At 44.2% G+C, this 17,189-nt stretch overlaps 1 protein-coding gene across 4 annotated transcripts in view; it reads right to left on the reverse strand.

Annotated features, from left to right (window-relative positions):
* Nucleotides 1-17,189, reverse strand: part of LOC144729084 (speckle-type POZ protein-like) — a 35,698-nt gene that overhangs the window by 18,081 nt on the left and 428 nt on the right. For 3 of the 4 annotated variants that reach the window (XM_078608975.1, XM_078608972.1, XM_078608976.1), the window contains exons 2-4: nucleotides 13,652-13,765; nucleotides 5,948-6,069; nucleotides 4,375-4,526 (exon numbers count right to left, since the gene is read on the reverse strand). In XM_078608975.1, the coding sequence (XP_078465101.1) occupies nucleotides 4,375-4,526; nucleotides 5,948-6,069; nucleotides 13,652-13,729 (352 nt within the window). In that variant the 5' untranslated portion in view covers nucleotides 13,730-13,765. Of the gene's footprint in view, nucleotides 1-4,374; nucleotides 4,527-5,947; nucleotides 6,070-13,651; nucleotides 13,766-14,733; nucleotides 14,823-17,189 lie in introns of those variants that run through there. The other variant, XM_078608974.1, reaches the window with a different exon arrangement.

Here is a 17,189-nt window from a genome sequence, read left to right on the forward strand (position 1 = left end):
GTGATAGAGCAAATCTGAGATCAGATTTGGAATCAGCACCCTGAAATTAGTCTAAAACAGCTGCAAAAGTCCAGGCCAGAATTTTTGTTTTTGTTGACCAGTGCTATCTGCATAGTCAGGTAACTCTCACTTACTCACTAAATAGGTGAATATTGGATTGCGATCGCGTCCAATCTAAAAAATTAACAACGCAGATCAATCAAGCGTGGCAGTGTGCGACTGCATCACAACCGATTGCATGGCGCAATAGTCACGCAATAGCGCGTTGAGTCGTGCAATCGGCCGCTCGTGATAGGATCGTACCCCCACCGATTGCACCAAAATTGCATTGTGCATCTAAACCCTTTATAGATTATTGCCAACACCATATGCATTTAGTCTGCCAGGGCTGAACAAGGGTTAATAGGGCATACTCACTACCTGTGTGTTTACATTGCTGCAAATGCAGTTCTCTAAAATTGGAATTGGCAGTTAAAATGCAGCTAATTCTATGTACGTTTCGGTATGCTACAAAGTAGCTCCTGTCAAAGGCCCCCCATCTTCAGTGACTTCAGATATATTCATTGGGTAATTTTCTAAATCGCAAGTGTCACGTAGCCAATTCAGTCAAATGTAAAATGACACGCTAAAACTTCGTCACCAGTTCAAAGATGCACTCAGTAAGGAAGCTACCAGCGGTCATATGTGATCTTGAAACGCAGTGTCACTAGTTCACTATCGAGGGAGAAACACTCTCAATGAGGCCGAGTTCCCATACACACACACACATTTACATTGCCTCCATTGCAGCTAATGTGAAGAAGGCTTAGTATACAAGTCTAATTCATCTTATTAAAGTACTCCACTTCAAACAAAGATAACTGCATGAACCAGATTAGTTTCACAGTGCATATATCAAATTCACGGGGGCGACGTCGCAATTAAAGAACACTTGTTGTAGCCCGATTTTAAATTAATGGGGGCAGGACATTTAGCCATTTTTGTTGGTGTCGTTTGGGGAAAATACTAAATAGCTATTGTTTGAACGCGCAGCTCTTTGAAATGCAAATATTCGATTGGAATACAGTCGGCTGCAGCTCGGCTTCTGTGCCAAATACAGTAAGTGCACCTCTTAACAGGCGCTATTCCCCGCGCGCCCGCAAGCGCACCAAAGCTGCTAATTAGATCTGAACAAGTGAGCAGCATGCGGCCGAGAGCGGAGTGCTATATCGCAGGAGTGTGCCGTGCCAGGGGAGATGGGGGTCGGGGGTGCGCGGGGTGGCGAAGGATGGGAGGGATGGTGCCAAGGATGAGGTGGGGGGAGAAGGAGAGAGGTGGGGAGGAGAGAGGTGGGGAGGAGGCAGGGGGATGCGAGCAAGGGAGGCGTGGGGCCACGACAAGAAGAACTGCAGCCGACTAAATCAACATCCCAGTTGCTTGATTAAGTGCGCATGACGGTGTGAAATCCCGAGAGCATGCTTTTCCAAGAGACGCCTTATTACACAAGCCCTAGCGAGGATAACGGCAGTGTAAACCCTTCCTTTAACTCCCTGCAACCCCACCTCATCGCCCTTTCGCTAATAAATGCGCCCCCGACGGAATCCCCGTGGAAATAACTTACGTTATTGTAAAATTGTTTAACATCTCAAATCCTGGCTCCCTCTCCCCCATCTATTGCCACTAATGGCCGTAATGTGAGCCTAATTACGATGAGGGATTTGTCGCGCGGTGTGCAGAGCACTTGTTTGTCAGCAGCCCGTCACGTTGGTTGAGCGACGGGTTGTTTTAGCGCAACTCTGACGTGACTGAACCTGGCAGCGGGAAGCGCTGCTCGGAGCAAAGGTTGTCGACGATTTGCTTGTGCAAAATATTACCATGCAGTAAAACCTTGGATTGCGAGCATAATTCGTTCCGGAAACGTGTTTGTAATCCAAAGCACTCGTATATCAAGGCACTGGTATATCAGTTGTGATCACGTGATGCTCGGCAGACAGAGCGTATACATACTACTCGTATTGCAAGACCTCACTCGTTTATCAAATTTATATTTATTTAAAAAATTTGCTCGTCACGCAAAACACTCGCAAGACCAAGTTACTCGCAATCCAAGGTTTTACTGTATATATAAAAAAAAGATCTGGCTTCGATTGATTAAGGAAGTGTACATACGACGGGGAAAGGCTTGTAGAAAAATAATTTACAATGTAATGATCCAAGCTGGCAAGATAAGCTGGAATCGTGGGACTCTGCTTTCAGTCTCGTTGAGTGGAAGAGTAATGAGTTTGAATGCAGTTCAATTTGGCCTAACTGTCTTGAGAAAAGCCAAAAACAATACACATTATGAGTGTACAAATACACCCCTTTGTCAATCCAATAGGGCCACCCCATGTCATGTGGGTGGTGTGATTGTACTTCACGAAGCAGGCTGGTGAATGTGGGGAGCATATATGGAAGAGCATAGAAGTATAGTACAATGGATTATTCTGCACTGCCCTCTCCTGCCCACAATGTATCCCCACCGCAGCCTATAACCTGTTATATGCAGTGGTCACCCATTGAAGCATTATCCAGGCTCAAATCCCACTTAGCTTCTGAGATCAGACAAGTCTGGGTGCACTTCAGGTGATATGATTATAATGATGGGTCTAATTTATGTTAATCATTGACGGTAGAGCATTTTTTGCCAAGCCAGCTATTGCTGGAGGTCTCAATTAATGCCATGTGGCTTGTTTGAGGATGGGAGCACATCCCACCACTTACAAGTAAGTAGATATAAAAATGAGTGTGCAGAGGAAAACGTTTGGTCCAAGGATGATTCGCGAATAACTAATTTAATGAAAATATACCTTCAAACATTTCCTGTCGGTATCACAGTCATTACGCTGCTTGCGGCAACAGCTGCGAATGCGGAATTCATTACGGTCTCTAGAAAATGTGACAGGTAAGATTTCCTGTGGATTGGGTGCACGGAATTCCCTTTCCATACGCCGCGTGTGGGGAGACGACGGAGTCGGCACAACGTCGTTACGCGAGCAGGTGGTGCCCGTCTGTGGGTGGTCGATCGTGGGCGTGTGCTCGCTTGCATGGTGTACAACGAACGGTGGAACAGCGGTAAGCGCACTGCATTAACAAACCCAGCGACCCGATGTTAATTTCCGGGCAAAGTCTAACATCAGTGGCGAGTGACATCTGAACCGGTCCTGGGTATCTACGTTCACCAACCTGCACTGGTCAACATGATCAAGTGTGGTCGAACAAACCCCCGTCGTCACTCTCGTGATGTGGGGATACCTTCTTACACCTCGGTCTTAGGCCTCCCCTAGGTTGACTCAGCCTTACACGAGTGAGTACAAGATTGCAGCGTGTATCCTGGAGCACTGGGGGGAGGGCAAAAATGGCAATGCTGGTGACCCACCCCCTCGTGTGACGTGCCAGACTTAATAGGTGCTCGCTAATAGCACTTGCCCTGACAGTCTGTTAAAGACTATATAGGGGATCTTTGCCTTTGTGTGTAGGTATGCTGCAAAGAGCACTTGCCTCAACAGTCTAAGAGCTATAGGTGGAGGGCGGTCTTTATATCTGCGTACCATGAACATGCATTGCACACGTGTACTCATGTACATGTATGTGCAAAGAGCACATCGTGTGTACTCAGTGTTGTGTATTGCGTGTTTCGTGTGTGCCGTGAGTGGTGCAAGACATACAGGACATTCCGTGTGCATCGTACCCCAGGTACGGTGACGCGTGCACATAATACAGCGTTCTGGAGGCAAGAGTTTGTGGATCGTGCAGATCCTTGAGATTCCCAAACCCTCTGGGGGTGCTCGACGCCAAGGAGTTGGACGTAGGGCAAATGGCGTTTGTGAAACCGTCTACGTTCTGGTCATTCTCCAGGCACTCAAGTTTCCTCCCACAGCCAAAACGCTCCTTAAAATAAAACTGGCTAAACGTCCGTATCGCCCAGACTGCAGCTGATCTCGTCAGATCTCAGAGGCTAGGCTGAGCCTGGATAGTGCTCCAAATGGTGAGCCCCAAGCGCAAACAAGTTGCCATAGGTGGCTGCGAGGTTACACTGCGAGCGGCAGAGGGCAGCGTCGCAAACGCCGTCGTTAAATAAAATTATACTCGCACGTCGATGCTTGCTGCCTTCACCAACACGCATTGACCAGCATGCTGAAGTACGGTCGTTATACTTCCATGACACGAATGGCATCGTGAAAAACCTCATGCAGCGGTGGAATGAGTAAAACACATGTACATCTCAAAGTACGACCGTGGAAAAAAAAAACTCTTGAGTGTCTGAGAATGTGTGTGAGCATCAGCATACGCACGGGCATGCGCACGGGCATGCGCACGGGCATGCGCACGCACGCAAGCACTCGACGCCATCCTCACCCATTGCCTTGGTCTCCTCTCCCTTCGCGTTGAGAATGGAGAACTTGAACTTAGCCCGGACCTCCGACTTGGGGCAGCTGACGAGCAGCAGGTAAAGCGAGAGGTAGTCTTTGCTCTCCTCATCCAGGCCTTTGGGGTTGACGCGCAGGCACCTGTGCGGAGATGACAGCATCGATCGTCACGCGAGCCCTGCAATCCGTCCCTGCCCCCTTGCCCCGACCAAGCTCCCCTGAACGCCCGTGACGTCGACGAGGATTCAAGAGAACAGAAAGCTTTTTATTGACGGATGGATTGATTGATTGGCCGGACATGGGGAATTCCATTAACCTTGGCAGCAAAGCTCACCGTGGGCGCTCGGCGAACAGAACTGCCGGAGTTTGTTAGCCGAGCAAACGCAGCTTTCCACACACCCAATCAATTTTCAATGAAACCGCGCAGGTTCATCACATCAGCGGCAACGTATTAGGAAGGATGCTTGCTTTTTTTTACGCTCTTAGGCTGTCGGCTACATCAATGCATAGTCTCTTAATCTGAATGGATTCACCAGCCAGCTGTTTAAAAAGCAACAGAAAAAAACATATGGCACCTAATATACCTCCAACGAAGTACACAGTTCATAAATTCAGTGGAAAGATGGTTTAGTGCCTGAAATTAAGTGTCAACCTAATTAAACAAATGTAAACATAAAGAAGGATTTTTTCTTTCTCATTTTTTTATATAAATATTGTCAATTGGGACATTCCTGGCTCACTGGTTGGGGAAAAAAAAAGCTATGGGCAAGAGATGAAATCCTATAACAACATACAACCTACACAGTGATATTTGCACAGTGAAACCCACACGTGCCAATTCAAGCTAAAGTTTAAACTCACAATACGCGGCAAGAAAGTATCATAGATGTAATCCGGAAAAGGAGGTTGTGATGGGTGGGGCATGTGTGCATGAATGGAGGAGGGCCGGGTTACCACTGGAGGTTGGGAACAAAGGGCAAGTCCAACAGCCAGATAGGGACATACTGTAAGAGCAGGTCTGGGAAGTCGGGTTTCGATTTTACAACGACGACATCTGCAGACAAAGTGCTTGCCACAAATGAACCGCAATACCTTGCTCATCTCGTCAAGAGGTATAAACCACCATGTGAACTCCGTGCTTCCTCGCAGTGGCTTTTGGATAGCCATCGAACAAAAACGATCACTGCATCGCGCACTTTCAGATGTTCTTCTGCGACCGTCTGGAACGCTCTTACTTCCAAGATTAGGAAGCCACTGGCGCTATGTGCTCTTAAATCTTGATTGAAAAGTAATTTCTTTACAGCTGATTTTTGTGTTTAGTTTGTTGTCATTCCCCCCCGTACCTCTGATGAGCACAGTTGGCTATGTATGGTGCAAAAGAAGATCGACATACATAAATACATTGCGATGTGTGGCCGATGACCTCTTGATCGAGACCATGACTACGAACATATGAAGGAATTCCAAAGTGTCACTGTGGACGCTCGGCACTTTATCTCCATGAGATTTTAATCACAAAATATTGCAATGAGCGATTTGCTGCCCCGCGTACGTCGACCTACCATTTCAGCTTGTCGTTGGCTCCCGACGAGAAGGTCGAGCTTTTAAGCACCTCACCCATCTCCTCCCGCGAGAAGCTGAAGTTGTTGATGGTCCACATGTAGGAGAACTTGACCACTTTCACCTGCGGCCACGCGCAGCGACGCACAAGGTCACTCCGACTCCGTCACCCCCCCCCCCTCACGCATTTGATGACACAGCCGCGCTTTGCATCACTCCCCGCAGACCAACGCGGCCCAAAGAACGCTACTATCTCCGAATGGAATTCGAGATTATTTTTAAACCGTTTTTCGAGAAGGCTACTAATGGAAGACATTCTACAGCACATGGAGTTTGCTGTGGATATTTTGAGTCGGTATGCATGTTCTTCATTGTTCAGCTTGTGTAAGAAAGTTATGAGAACAACAGATTAATGTGCTGCCATTGTGTGAAATTGTATTTAATTACTTTACAAAGATAAAGATGAGTCCTTAATTTATGCAATAATTCCCGAGGGGCCCTGCTGCGAATGTTTGACCAATTCCTTAAGGCAACATTCATTTAAAATAACATGATAATATAGTAATGAGAACAACTCTAGGCAGTGGATTGTAGTTAGGCAGTAGATTGTGATGAAATGTAGTCTTCCGAACGAACAGAAATGAACCTCTAAACGAAAGACATGTCATTTGTTGACATACAAAAGTACATATCACACGGTCAAGTGTTTGTAACCAAAAGACTTGTTGTGTAAATGTGCTGACCACACTGCACACACACATATGCTTACACACACGAGTTGGCTCAGCTCTGCCATACACATGACCTTTTGCATTGAGCCCTGCGCTGAAATTCATGAAACGCTGGGTCAACGAAGACCAAAATGCATCGACTGTACAACAACCCAATTCGCAAAACGACACCGTGAAGAACCAATAATGAAAAGGCAACAAACGAGTGAAAAGAGGGTTTATGTTATACACAAGAGGTGGGGGCAATAAGAATGCGGTTCACGGTGTACAGGGCTCATGCTAGGGGGCTGCTTGGTTAGTTTGTTGGGAGTGAAAGGTAGGGTTAGTGTAAGGTTCACTAGAGTCTTTCTGCCCCTCAACAGTTTGCCCTTCACACCCTGCCCCCTCACCCACGCCCAAGTTTGGCCTTTTCACGTTTGTTTGATATTCACTAGCCGATGTTCACAGCGGCACAAACTATAATTTTTTTTTTATTTTACCAGGTAAGGCCCACTGAGCTATATAGCTCTTTTTCAGAAGTGACCCGCCCACAAACGATAGCTCAACGAAGCGGCTCATCGAAACGCATGTTTCTAAATTTGGAGAGAAAACTGGAGGACCCAGACAAACATCCACGCGGACACAAAGACAACATGCAAACTCCAAATACACAGTCGCCGGGGTCGAGATCGAAACCACAACCTCCTGTATACCAGGCAAGGGAGTCAACATCTCGCCACAGTGGCACCCTCAAGAGTTGCAAATGCGGCCGCTGCTCGCGCACTGACTGCATTTGGAAACTGGAGCATGGCAGTGCGAACTACCAAGCACCCGATTGCAGCACCGCTTCCAACATCTAGTGCATGTTCACTCACCACTGTTGGAAAAGCTGCCATTAAAAAAATGCATGTTTGGGCGTAATAAGCTCTTAACATTACACACTTCCAATTAACACCACGGTACAACAGCAAAGGAAAACAAATAACACTGATGGGGGTGAACCTGCACAAAATGCATTATTATTGCCGATAACATAGCTGCTGCATCGTGTTTAGGCATGCTGTTAGCAAGTGTTAATGCTGATGTTAATAAGTAACAGGATAAAAAACACATCAGATGGCATAAATTGAATGTTCTGTTGGAAATGAGCACACCATTCAGTGCTGTTGTAGGAATGCGTGAGGAACAAGGGCTCTGGCCAATTTCCCTGAACTCAATGCAATGTCATCTTGACACTATAAAACAGATGGGGAATTTGTATCTTTGCAATAGGAATAAAAGTTTGTGCAAAATTTTAGTCTGGAAATGTTTTAAATCGGGCAAGTTTAGAAAGTCATCTCAGGATTAATATAGGCATCTTAGCAAAAAGCACACGTGTTATTATTCTTACTACCTTTTTTTTGCAAACAAAAAAATAGACTTGCTGCAATGAATTCATGATGTCACCTCTGCCGGCCACCGTTTGGCATTATATATTTTAATCACGGTAGGGCTCTCTGTATATTCGTGCTTGTATGAACTTTCAAAAGAAATCGTTCAAAATCCTTGTCAAAACATATTGGAGTGTACAACTGAAAGATTACAATGTAAGTAAATGCCATAATGCCATGTAAATAAAGAAATGCTGAACATTTTCTTTGGGGGGGGGGGGGGCTATTGAGTTTCGTACATTGTTAAGAGGTTGTTTCCCCAATGGTGGAGAGGTTTTAAGATTCCATAACTATATGAAAGGTTAAATCATATATTGTTGAACAAATGACATTTCTAAACTCATTTTCACTTCCTAAAATTAACTGAATAAAGAGATCAATGGAGCAGGGATTTTGTTTTTACATTTGCAAAGAACAATGAATACTGTTTGGATTTATGGCACTTCTTCATTCAACCGCATCTCAAGAACACGTGAAATAATCGACTACAGGTTTCCCTCGCTCTACGCAGGTTCGGTTTGTGCAATTTCACGTAAATGCAGCGAACCTATTCTTACCAAAAATTTGCTATCGGCAATTTGAACTCGCTCATATGCGGTTGGACGTGGGACAACGCTGTGTGTACTGTGTCTACTGTGCGTGTACTGTGTGTGCTACTCGGCAAGCAGCTGTCTCGTGCGGTTACGCTTTTGTTGGAACGCATCTACCGCGTAAAATGAAGAAACCTGTATCTCCATTACGAGGAAAAGGTAGGCATTCCATTAGATAGAAATACAAAATGTGTGCATGCATCATAGATGTGCTCACAAATTTCGGGATTAAAACCAAAATCGGACATACACATGAAATGTTGCATCCGAAACTGGAATTGGTGTTACGAACACGACCTCACTTCCACTACTTTCCCACAAAAAGTGGTGTCACTATTGTTAGCAAAAATACATTTTAAATTAGCACGAAATGTAATTACATGAACATCTGAAATATTCTAAAGTCTGTTTTCATGGGTAACTAATCCCCTAGATACATATACATCCAACGAAAAGAAACAGTCGTAGGCAGTAGAGCAAGTGATTCATCTTGAGGCAGCTTGGGGCAGGGAGTCAAAAGCATGAATGGCTGGGGGAGTGGCTCAGTGATTTTGAGCCAGGATTAATCTCCCTGGATCATCAAACAGGCTTTGCAGACTGCCTACATCAGGTGTCACTGATTAATGCACAACGTAGGCAGATAGTTCTCACCACGTTCCATTCCTGGAGTTGCACAGGAATGGAGTATTCTGTGAACCTGGCAGCTACTGATAATGAACTTTCAACAGAGCTCAACCTTCGATCGAGAGGTGCACAATGGAGAATAAGAGAGGCTTGGCTCCACAAATAAAGTCTTACTGAACTGCTACGCAGCAAACATTCATATGCTTATGAATAAGACTAAAAATACGAACAGCCCTTTGTTTATCCAGGGAAGCGTCATTCAATCAAGGATTTTGAAATCAAGATATTACTTGGGATATTCAGGCAAAATACTTTATTTTCTTTCTATGTGTATAGCGTGCAGCGAAAACCCATGCATAGCAGGGCTCATATAAACATACCAGGTCTGTATGAATAGGTCAACAACCTATTCTCTATCACCTGCAGACCAATGTCTCGCAAACATGACATCGAAAAAAATCGACCAACCCCTCCTGCAAAGCACCCAGTTAAACACCCGCATCACCAAGATGTCCTCTTTTGCCTCGTCACATAAACGACAACAACAAAAACTCACATTCAAAACAACACTGCCCCCAAAATCAAAAGGATACAACAGGCGACGTCTCAGGACAATGGCCACTCATGTTGTGCTTTATATGGAATGTATGGTGGTTGACTTCAAAGACTTGAGGAAAATATACAGTGTACTTTCGTTGTACGTTCACATGCACGATATGGCATTAACTCGTGGGCACTGGGGGACGTTATCATGTTCCATTTCTCTTCGGGGCATCAGTAATAGGGGACAATCAGTCGGCAGATGCTGGTAATGTTATCGAAAACAACGGTCGTGCTGTTTGCAGCGTACATCTTTCTGGATTTCTTTTGTTGAGTTTAATATTTATTTATATGCAGTAAATGGAAATGCAATATCAATTTTACCCGCAGGGTCAGAAAATGAAATAAAAGACAAATCAGGCAATAAAAGCTATTATGGGCAGGATAAAAAAGGACCATGGTTTGTTTTTTTAATAGAGCGCATTTATGATGACATTTGATTAGGCCAAAATGCTGTGTTTTTAGCAAAAATACAAAAAGCAAGCAACGTTTTGTATATTTTGTTTGATCTTTTTGTTCCCCAAGGCTATATTTTCATCTATCAAAAAAAAGCATTCTGGAAGGTAACCATTCCCACCGTATTATTGCCAGCAATGCCTGAGCTCAGCACGCATTTACTGCAAATTACAACGTGCGTACTTAACACATTATGCTAAGCGCAACCCTGTGTGCCCTCTGGTTGTCAAATGCTGAAAAATCCAATAGCAGATTTGCTTCGCAAACATTACAAGTTGAATTTTAAACGACTTCAATAGCTGCCGAAATACAAGCTCTAAGGAAAAGGAATAATAACGTCAGACATCAAGCACCAACATTACCAAAGCCCGACCGACACTTAGCAGACAAACACTGCCGTTTTCGCTAGCGGGTCTTAATGAGAAATATAAAGTGCCATTGGCCACAAAGTCAATTTCCTACCAAGGAATGTTTTTTTTTTAAACTATAATTCTACACTATCACTGTAGTGGTTTTGTAAGGGTTAGCCATTCACAATGTCTGACACTGCAAGCTTTATTCATATTGCTTTCAAATGCCTCATTTCCAAACGAGCGGTATGCATTGCACACTGGGAGACATTTAGTAACGGGGGTGCGATTTTGCAGACATTGGCGACGGCACAAGCACAAGATGCCATCGTATTGCAAATAACATCATGGAATATTTTGCCAGTCACAGGACATCCTCTGCAGGGAATGGTATGCGTAATGGATCGTTTGCGCACAACTGTTAAAAACAGTGGCTCGAACCAGGTGAAAGTGCATGCGAGGCTTGAAGCTGAGCGAGCAGAGCACAATATAACTGACACCACATTAATCGTCTGAATATCAGAAGTTTACATGTGCACCACACACCACCCGCCACATCCAACATTACTGGAATCCACCAACGATCCTCATTGCGCATCTGTTTCTCCTTTGACCGCATAACCACTTGGATAGAGAACCACAATCACCTTCAGCTGGCATATCATGCATGCCAGGGCACCCCACTCATTCCGGCAAAGCGAGGCAGGACTGTTAGTACGGGATCTCTCAATGGTTAGAGCGCTAGAGAAAACAAAACTGCATAATTACAATGCATTAGTTGCTGGGAGGGCATATCCTCTTGCTGTTTGTTTGCAGTGAGTGCGCATTAAGAATGAATGGCGAAACAAACCCTGGTTCTAGACTTTACATTGGGTCATTGAGATCGTGTTCAAATGCCCAGTGTTGTAATCAGCTGTTGGCGGGCGTGCTGGATAGGGCGAGAGGAAACAATAAATGTGCCTCACTCCATTGGAGCACCCTGAATTGTCATTTTTTTTCGTTATTGTAACGGCATTGTAAGGTCTGACATTTGACGCCATTATTTTAGCACTTGAGTGCAGCTGAGCTGTAAATTAAAACCAGCATGCAGAGGGTGGAGTCGGGGAGGGGGGGGGTAGCTTTCCTACTTAAGTGTAACCGATGCTTGGTGCCAGTGCCAATCACAAACGTGGACACGCAATTAAATGGGGCTGCGGCACGGTGTAATCAGCTTAGTTTGCCATGCGGCAGCTCGCAAAGGCCTCATTCTCATGGTGTCCCTAAGCTGATATAGGCCCGTGATTGTCTTTACGCAGGTGGATTTGCTACCGAGGCAAAGTTGTGTTTGCTTGCCACAGTAAGTACGTGTGCTGAACCAGGATTAAAGGGAGGCCCAAGTGGTGTTAAAGGCCATTACGAGCAATGATATGTGCAAAGCGTAGACCTTAATAATGTCCTCTTTTCAAAGCTATGTCGTGATGGCATAACTATCAAAATATTTGGCTCTTCATGCAGGTTGTCTCAGGGCACAATACACAGTACAGGCAGCTTTTGCTGCAGGTAGCATAAACACATTCTAGATAACCAATGTTTGAATAAGATGAGACATGGCTTGTGAAAGTAATTTATCTAAACGAATTATTTCACTGTCAGGCAGGTATATACAACCTCATGACATGTTGCAGGCCACCACCAACCCAGCCAACACAAATGACGTCTGTCTTATAACCAACTTGCCCCGACAGATTTCTGGTTTGTTAGTAGATGAAGTCATATTTCAGCAGTTAGTTTTTCTAACTACATTTTCCACCTCCTGGTATATTCCAGTGTATTTTAAATGGTGTCCTCAATTTTTAGGCTTACGCATTCATGTAAAAAAATATTTAAATGTAAGCTCAGAATATTGGTACATCTCTGATGCAATGTAAGATACGCTTTACTCTGGTTACATTGCCGTTTAATATGAAATATTTCTCTCATGATCATATCCAGAGAATAATTTTAAAAAGGCATTTGACAAATGCTTTATATGTAAAAGAGGTACTTGGAGGGCATGGGTCAGATATTTAGGATAGATTTAGGTACACTTTCATCCATATGAAATCCAAAAGGGGATATTGGATTCATAAAGTGATAAAAGACAAGGGGCTTAATAACGTTTTCTCTCTCCCCAACAACTGCACTCAGCTCTTATCCTGCAAATTATTTTCTTACACTCGAATATTCTACACCAGCTGCAGATTTTAAAATAAGGAGCAATCTTCTCACGTGTTCTACATATAAATAGCATTTACTGCACACCAATTCTCAAGAATTCCGCTCACCCTATCCGACATTAATCTCAAAAAGGTGACCACCAACTCAAAGATGGACAGGCACCCATGCAGCTTGTATCTTGGGATCAGTGCTAACAGTGTCACGATAGTATTGAGGCTTGAGCCAATAGCAATAGTAAGTCAATTATTTATCCAGGAAAGCCACAATGAGTATTAAGACTCTTTCAGGAGCATACTGCATGGTACATCTGGTCAAATCCACATTGAGCATTTACATGTGTGAAAGGAAATCAGAGGGCTCTGTTTCACAAATAACATAACAAACAGACAAAGATTCATTTTTACCAGTGAAACAAAGTGCCAGACAATAATATAGTCTCTCAGCCAATGGGTCAGGCAATACAATTTTTATATCAGGGTTCGATTAAGCATGGAAACTCTGGACCAGTCCCCCACTTGCAGTACTGCTAACTCCTGGCCACCTTGTAGCCCCGCAGCTTTGAGTTCTACACACATGAGAAGGCCTGCATGATTTACCCATCCCGCCTACACACAAGCGTGGGATTACAGGCGTGTGCCACCACGCCCGGCGCGTCGGTGGTAAATAATCGCGCAGGGGCTGCCTGCCTGCCCCCCCTCCCGTGTGTGTTGTGCGTGTGCTGGTGGTGCCCCGGGGGGTGTGGTGCCGCACCTGCGTGTAGCACCAGCTCTCGGCAACGGGGCCACTCGACATGTCCGCCGGCGGGGAGGGGCTCGAAGCTCGAGACATCACGGTCGTCGGGGTGTGGGTGCCGATTCACACCGTCTGGAAACGTCAGCGCATGAGAGACACACAAACAGATAAAAAAAAACGTATGTAAAAAGTGGTAAAGATCCGGCTCTGCAATGGTTTGCTCATGCCACTGCTGCTGGAAGGGCCTACACTAGAGGTAGCTCTAGGGAACACCTCTGGTGGGTCTTTGGTTTATTCTTCCATGCTGGCCACAGGTCTCGGAAGAGGTGGGAGTACGCACACTCTACCAGACCACACGAAACCTGCCAATTGGCTAAATATACACAGATAACAGCAAGTAAGAATTAAATGGAACATCGTTGTGTTTTACATAAAAAATGATGTCCTTTGTACAGCCTCTTGTCTGTCAATGCACTGTGGGATGGGGGGACTACCCAGCCTGTGCGGGTCATGGGCATACTTCACCACACTGGTCAGTGCACGGTTGGCTACGTACGATGCGTAAGAAGTGCAACATACATACATGTCGAGTACAGTACAAAAAAATAATGTGCTGCAACTGTCCCCTGCTGACAATGTAGCCCTGTAAAAGCCTGCAACACCTGTTTCTGTGCATGGTGATCACCCGTACAAGCACTATCCAGGCTCAACCCTGCTCGGCGTATAAGACCAGGTGCATGTCATGTGATTTTGTCACAGGCAAATCCTCATTATTTATCATTTTAAAAAAAACTCAACAATTTTTTAAGGGTTCTGCTATGGATACTTGGCAAATTCATGATTGAATATTTAAATACACTATACCAAAAAGATTTCTGCATGGCAATTCATTAATTTGGCTTATTCTTTAACAGTAGCATACAAATAATGTATTATTTATAGCAGTTTGTTTCAAAAAATCCCAAATGTCTGAAATGTATGGATACATTGTATTTAGTGTTCGTTTACATTAATAAAAAAAAAAGCAATTTTACAAATTGGGATTTTAAATTAACACTGGCTGGTATGCAAAGCGAAGATATTATTTCTGTTTACTGTACCAGTGATCATGTTTCCAGATGGCAACATGCCTTCAAAATCAAGCTGAGAACACACCCGTCAACGTCATCTGGGCCAGAAAAACATCCCCGGTTCAGTCTTTTTTGCTTTCAAGTCATTGGCAGATCAGACGGTTTGCTGTGCCTCATATTTCAAACACAATAAACATGATGAGGATAGGCTGTTTTTAAAAGTATTGCATATTAAAGGCTTTCAAACAGATTTGGAGATTGGTTTGCAGTGATATATTAATCTGAGTCTGCATCTGTCCATCAAGAAACGCAAATCCGGCTGCAGGGCAACTTTAACACAAGGATAAACATGATTAACAAACCACAGGAATAAATTATGGTTCGGGTTCATGCAAGCCGCCAGCCGCATGCAAATTCACCTACCGACCCGAGGCTGTAGCAATAATTTAAAATTTCCTAAATGTAGATCTATAAATATATCTGAATGATCCCTCATCAGTTATCAAATAAAACACTATCTAACCACCATGTCTGAAATATCCCTCACCAAGAGAAAAAGCCCCTCTGGCTGCAATCATAAACTTGACATTTTTTTCCACCACATCTGAAAGGAGAAAAACATTTCTGGTGTGCCTTTATTTGCCCTATATCTGAAAGGCCTTGAAAAAGTACACTTTCAGCTTCACCAGCATAGCAACAGAATGGCAATCGTGCACAACGTGATACAATGGGCTGTTTCCCGGACAAGTGACCACAGCTGCTCTGTTTAGGCACGCTGACAATTTTACTGACGTCACATAAATGCTGTTTTATTTAGCAGTTTGAGTATAGTGCAATTATACTGCAAAGACATGTGGCCACTTGTCCACTTACGTGGCTATATTAAACCTAACAGCTAACAACTGCACTGGTTGTTAAAAGTCGCTCTCGACTGCGGTGTCATATTCCGGGTGAAAAGTCACACACGTTCAACATTTCACTTTTATTTCACATTCCAGCTGGAGTTCCAAATCATTAACAAGTCTGTGTTAATTTCCGATCAAATGTAGACAAACATAGTTAATGTGTTCCATGCATGTAATGTTATTTAAACACGCAACCAGCCTTTACGTATCAATCGAGTATTAAAAAAAAGAATTCCGTGCAAATTTTCAGCAGATAATAACTAGTGTACCATAAATTATATACACGCTGTGTATCAAAACTTTAAAATCCAAGTTTTGCTTGTCGACAAATATAGCTCAAGCATTTGGCAGAGATACCTTTTCAGAAAGACATCAGCAGTGTCTGCAGCAGCATGGCAGAACAGCGTAGTCACTACAGTTAATCATCGCACAAAAGGGAGTCTCTACCACCGGATTAGTCTCTCAACTGTTCTTTTTACGCTATTTGCATCGCGTTCTGCTGTCGAAGCATTATGGAGCTATATGCCAAGCATCGTGTGCCTCTCACATCCAGCTTAAAAGTAGCATTATAAAACTATACTCTTCTTCATCTTATCAATACTAGAAGCCCGTATCGTGAATCTACGTACTCTCTTTGTATACGTGGCACGTATTTTCCCATAAAACGTGTTGCGTCTCGGTTCTGTCCTGTTACAAGACCCTTAAGTGGCGCGTATTGAACCTTCATAATCTCAGCTAAAAAGGACATTTACAGCCATTTGTCAATTCACTTATGGATGAATGCCTCCCCACAGTGTGTCGGACGTGGCAGCCGATTGACCAGACGAGCAGAGTACTTCACTACGCGCTGGTCAGTGACCCTTGCTGGCTGCGGGGTGGGGAAATCATCAGAATCCGTTCAAATGTCAGTCGCCACTCACGTTAACCGTGGCCGTGAATCGAACGATCTCCGGTCACCAAGTTCACAGTCACCGCTCCTCCCCCAAAGGATATTACAGATTAATAATATGATTCAGTAAATATCTCACCAATTACATTCCTCCACTACGTTCCGAGTGAATGCGTTGAACAAAAACCACAACAGCACAAAGCCCTTTTTGGCGTATTCATAAACTGCTGTAGTGCAATCGATTGAACTAATTTAAACCAGGTCAAACATGACTTACTGCTGAAAACGTAAAAAATGTATAACCCATCCGAAGCAAGGAGCTTAATCTCATGAAACAGTTTAGTTTAAATTAAACAAAATACATTTCGTTATACCACACTGCGTTGGCTGTAGTGGACAAACGATCATTACAAAGGCCAATCATCTCCCTTGAAGGGCCATTGCCCGAAACGTCGCCTCTTGTGTATTCCCCCTCACCTCAGCCACCACCTTTAAGCGGTGTTATTGACGAATGTGTTGAGCGTATGTGAAATGAGCTGCATTAGAGGCACCACTTAACATTAAACCTGACGGACGAAGCGCTACACTCGTGGTTTACTCGGCACAATAGTCAATTCCGACTCCCCCCTCCACTCACACTACCCGACCAGGGCCTCAGCAAACTTTACCAGACGCGACCAACGACGTCGGTA

This window comes from Lampetra planeri, chromosome 31 (genome assembly GCF_965212315.1).
Source record: "Lampetra planeri chromosome 31, kcLamPlan1.2.h2, whole genome shotgun sequence".
Taxonomy (NCBI): domain Eukaryota; kingdom Metazoa; phylum Chordata; class Hyperoartia; order Petromyzontiformes; family Petromyzontidae; genus Lampetra; species Lampetra planeri.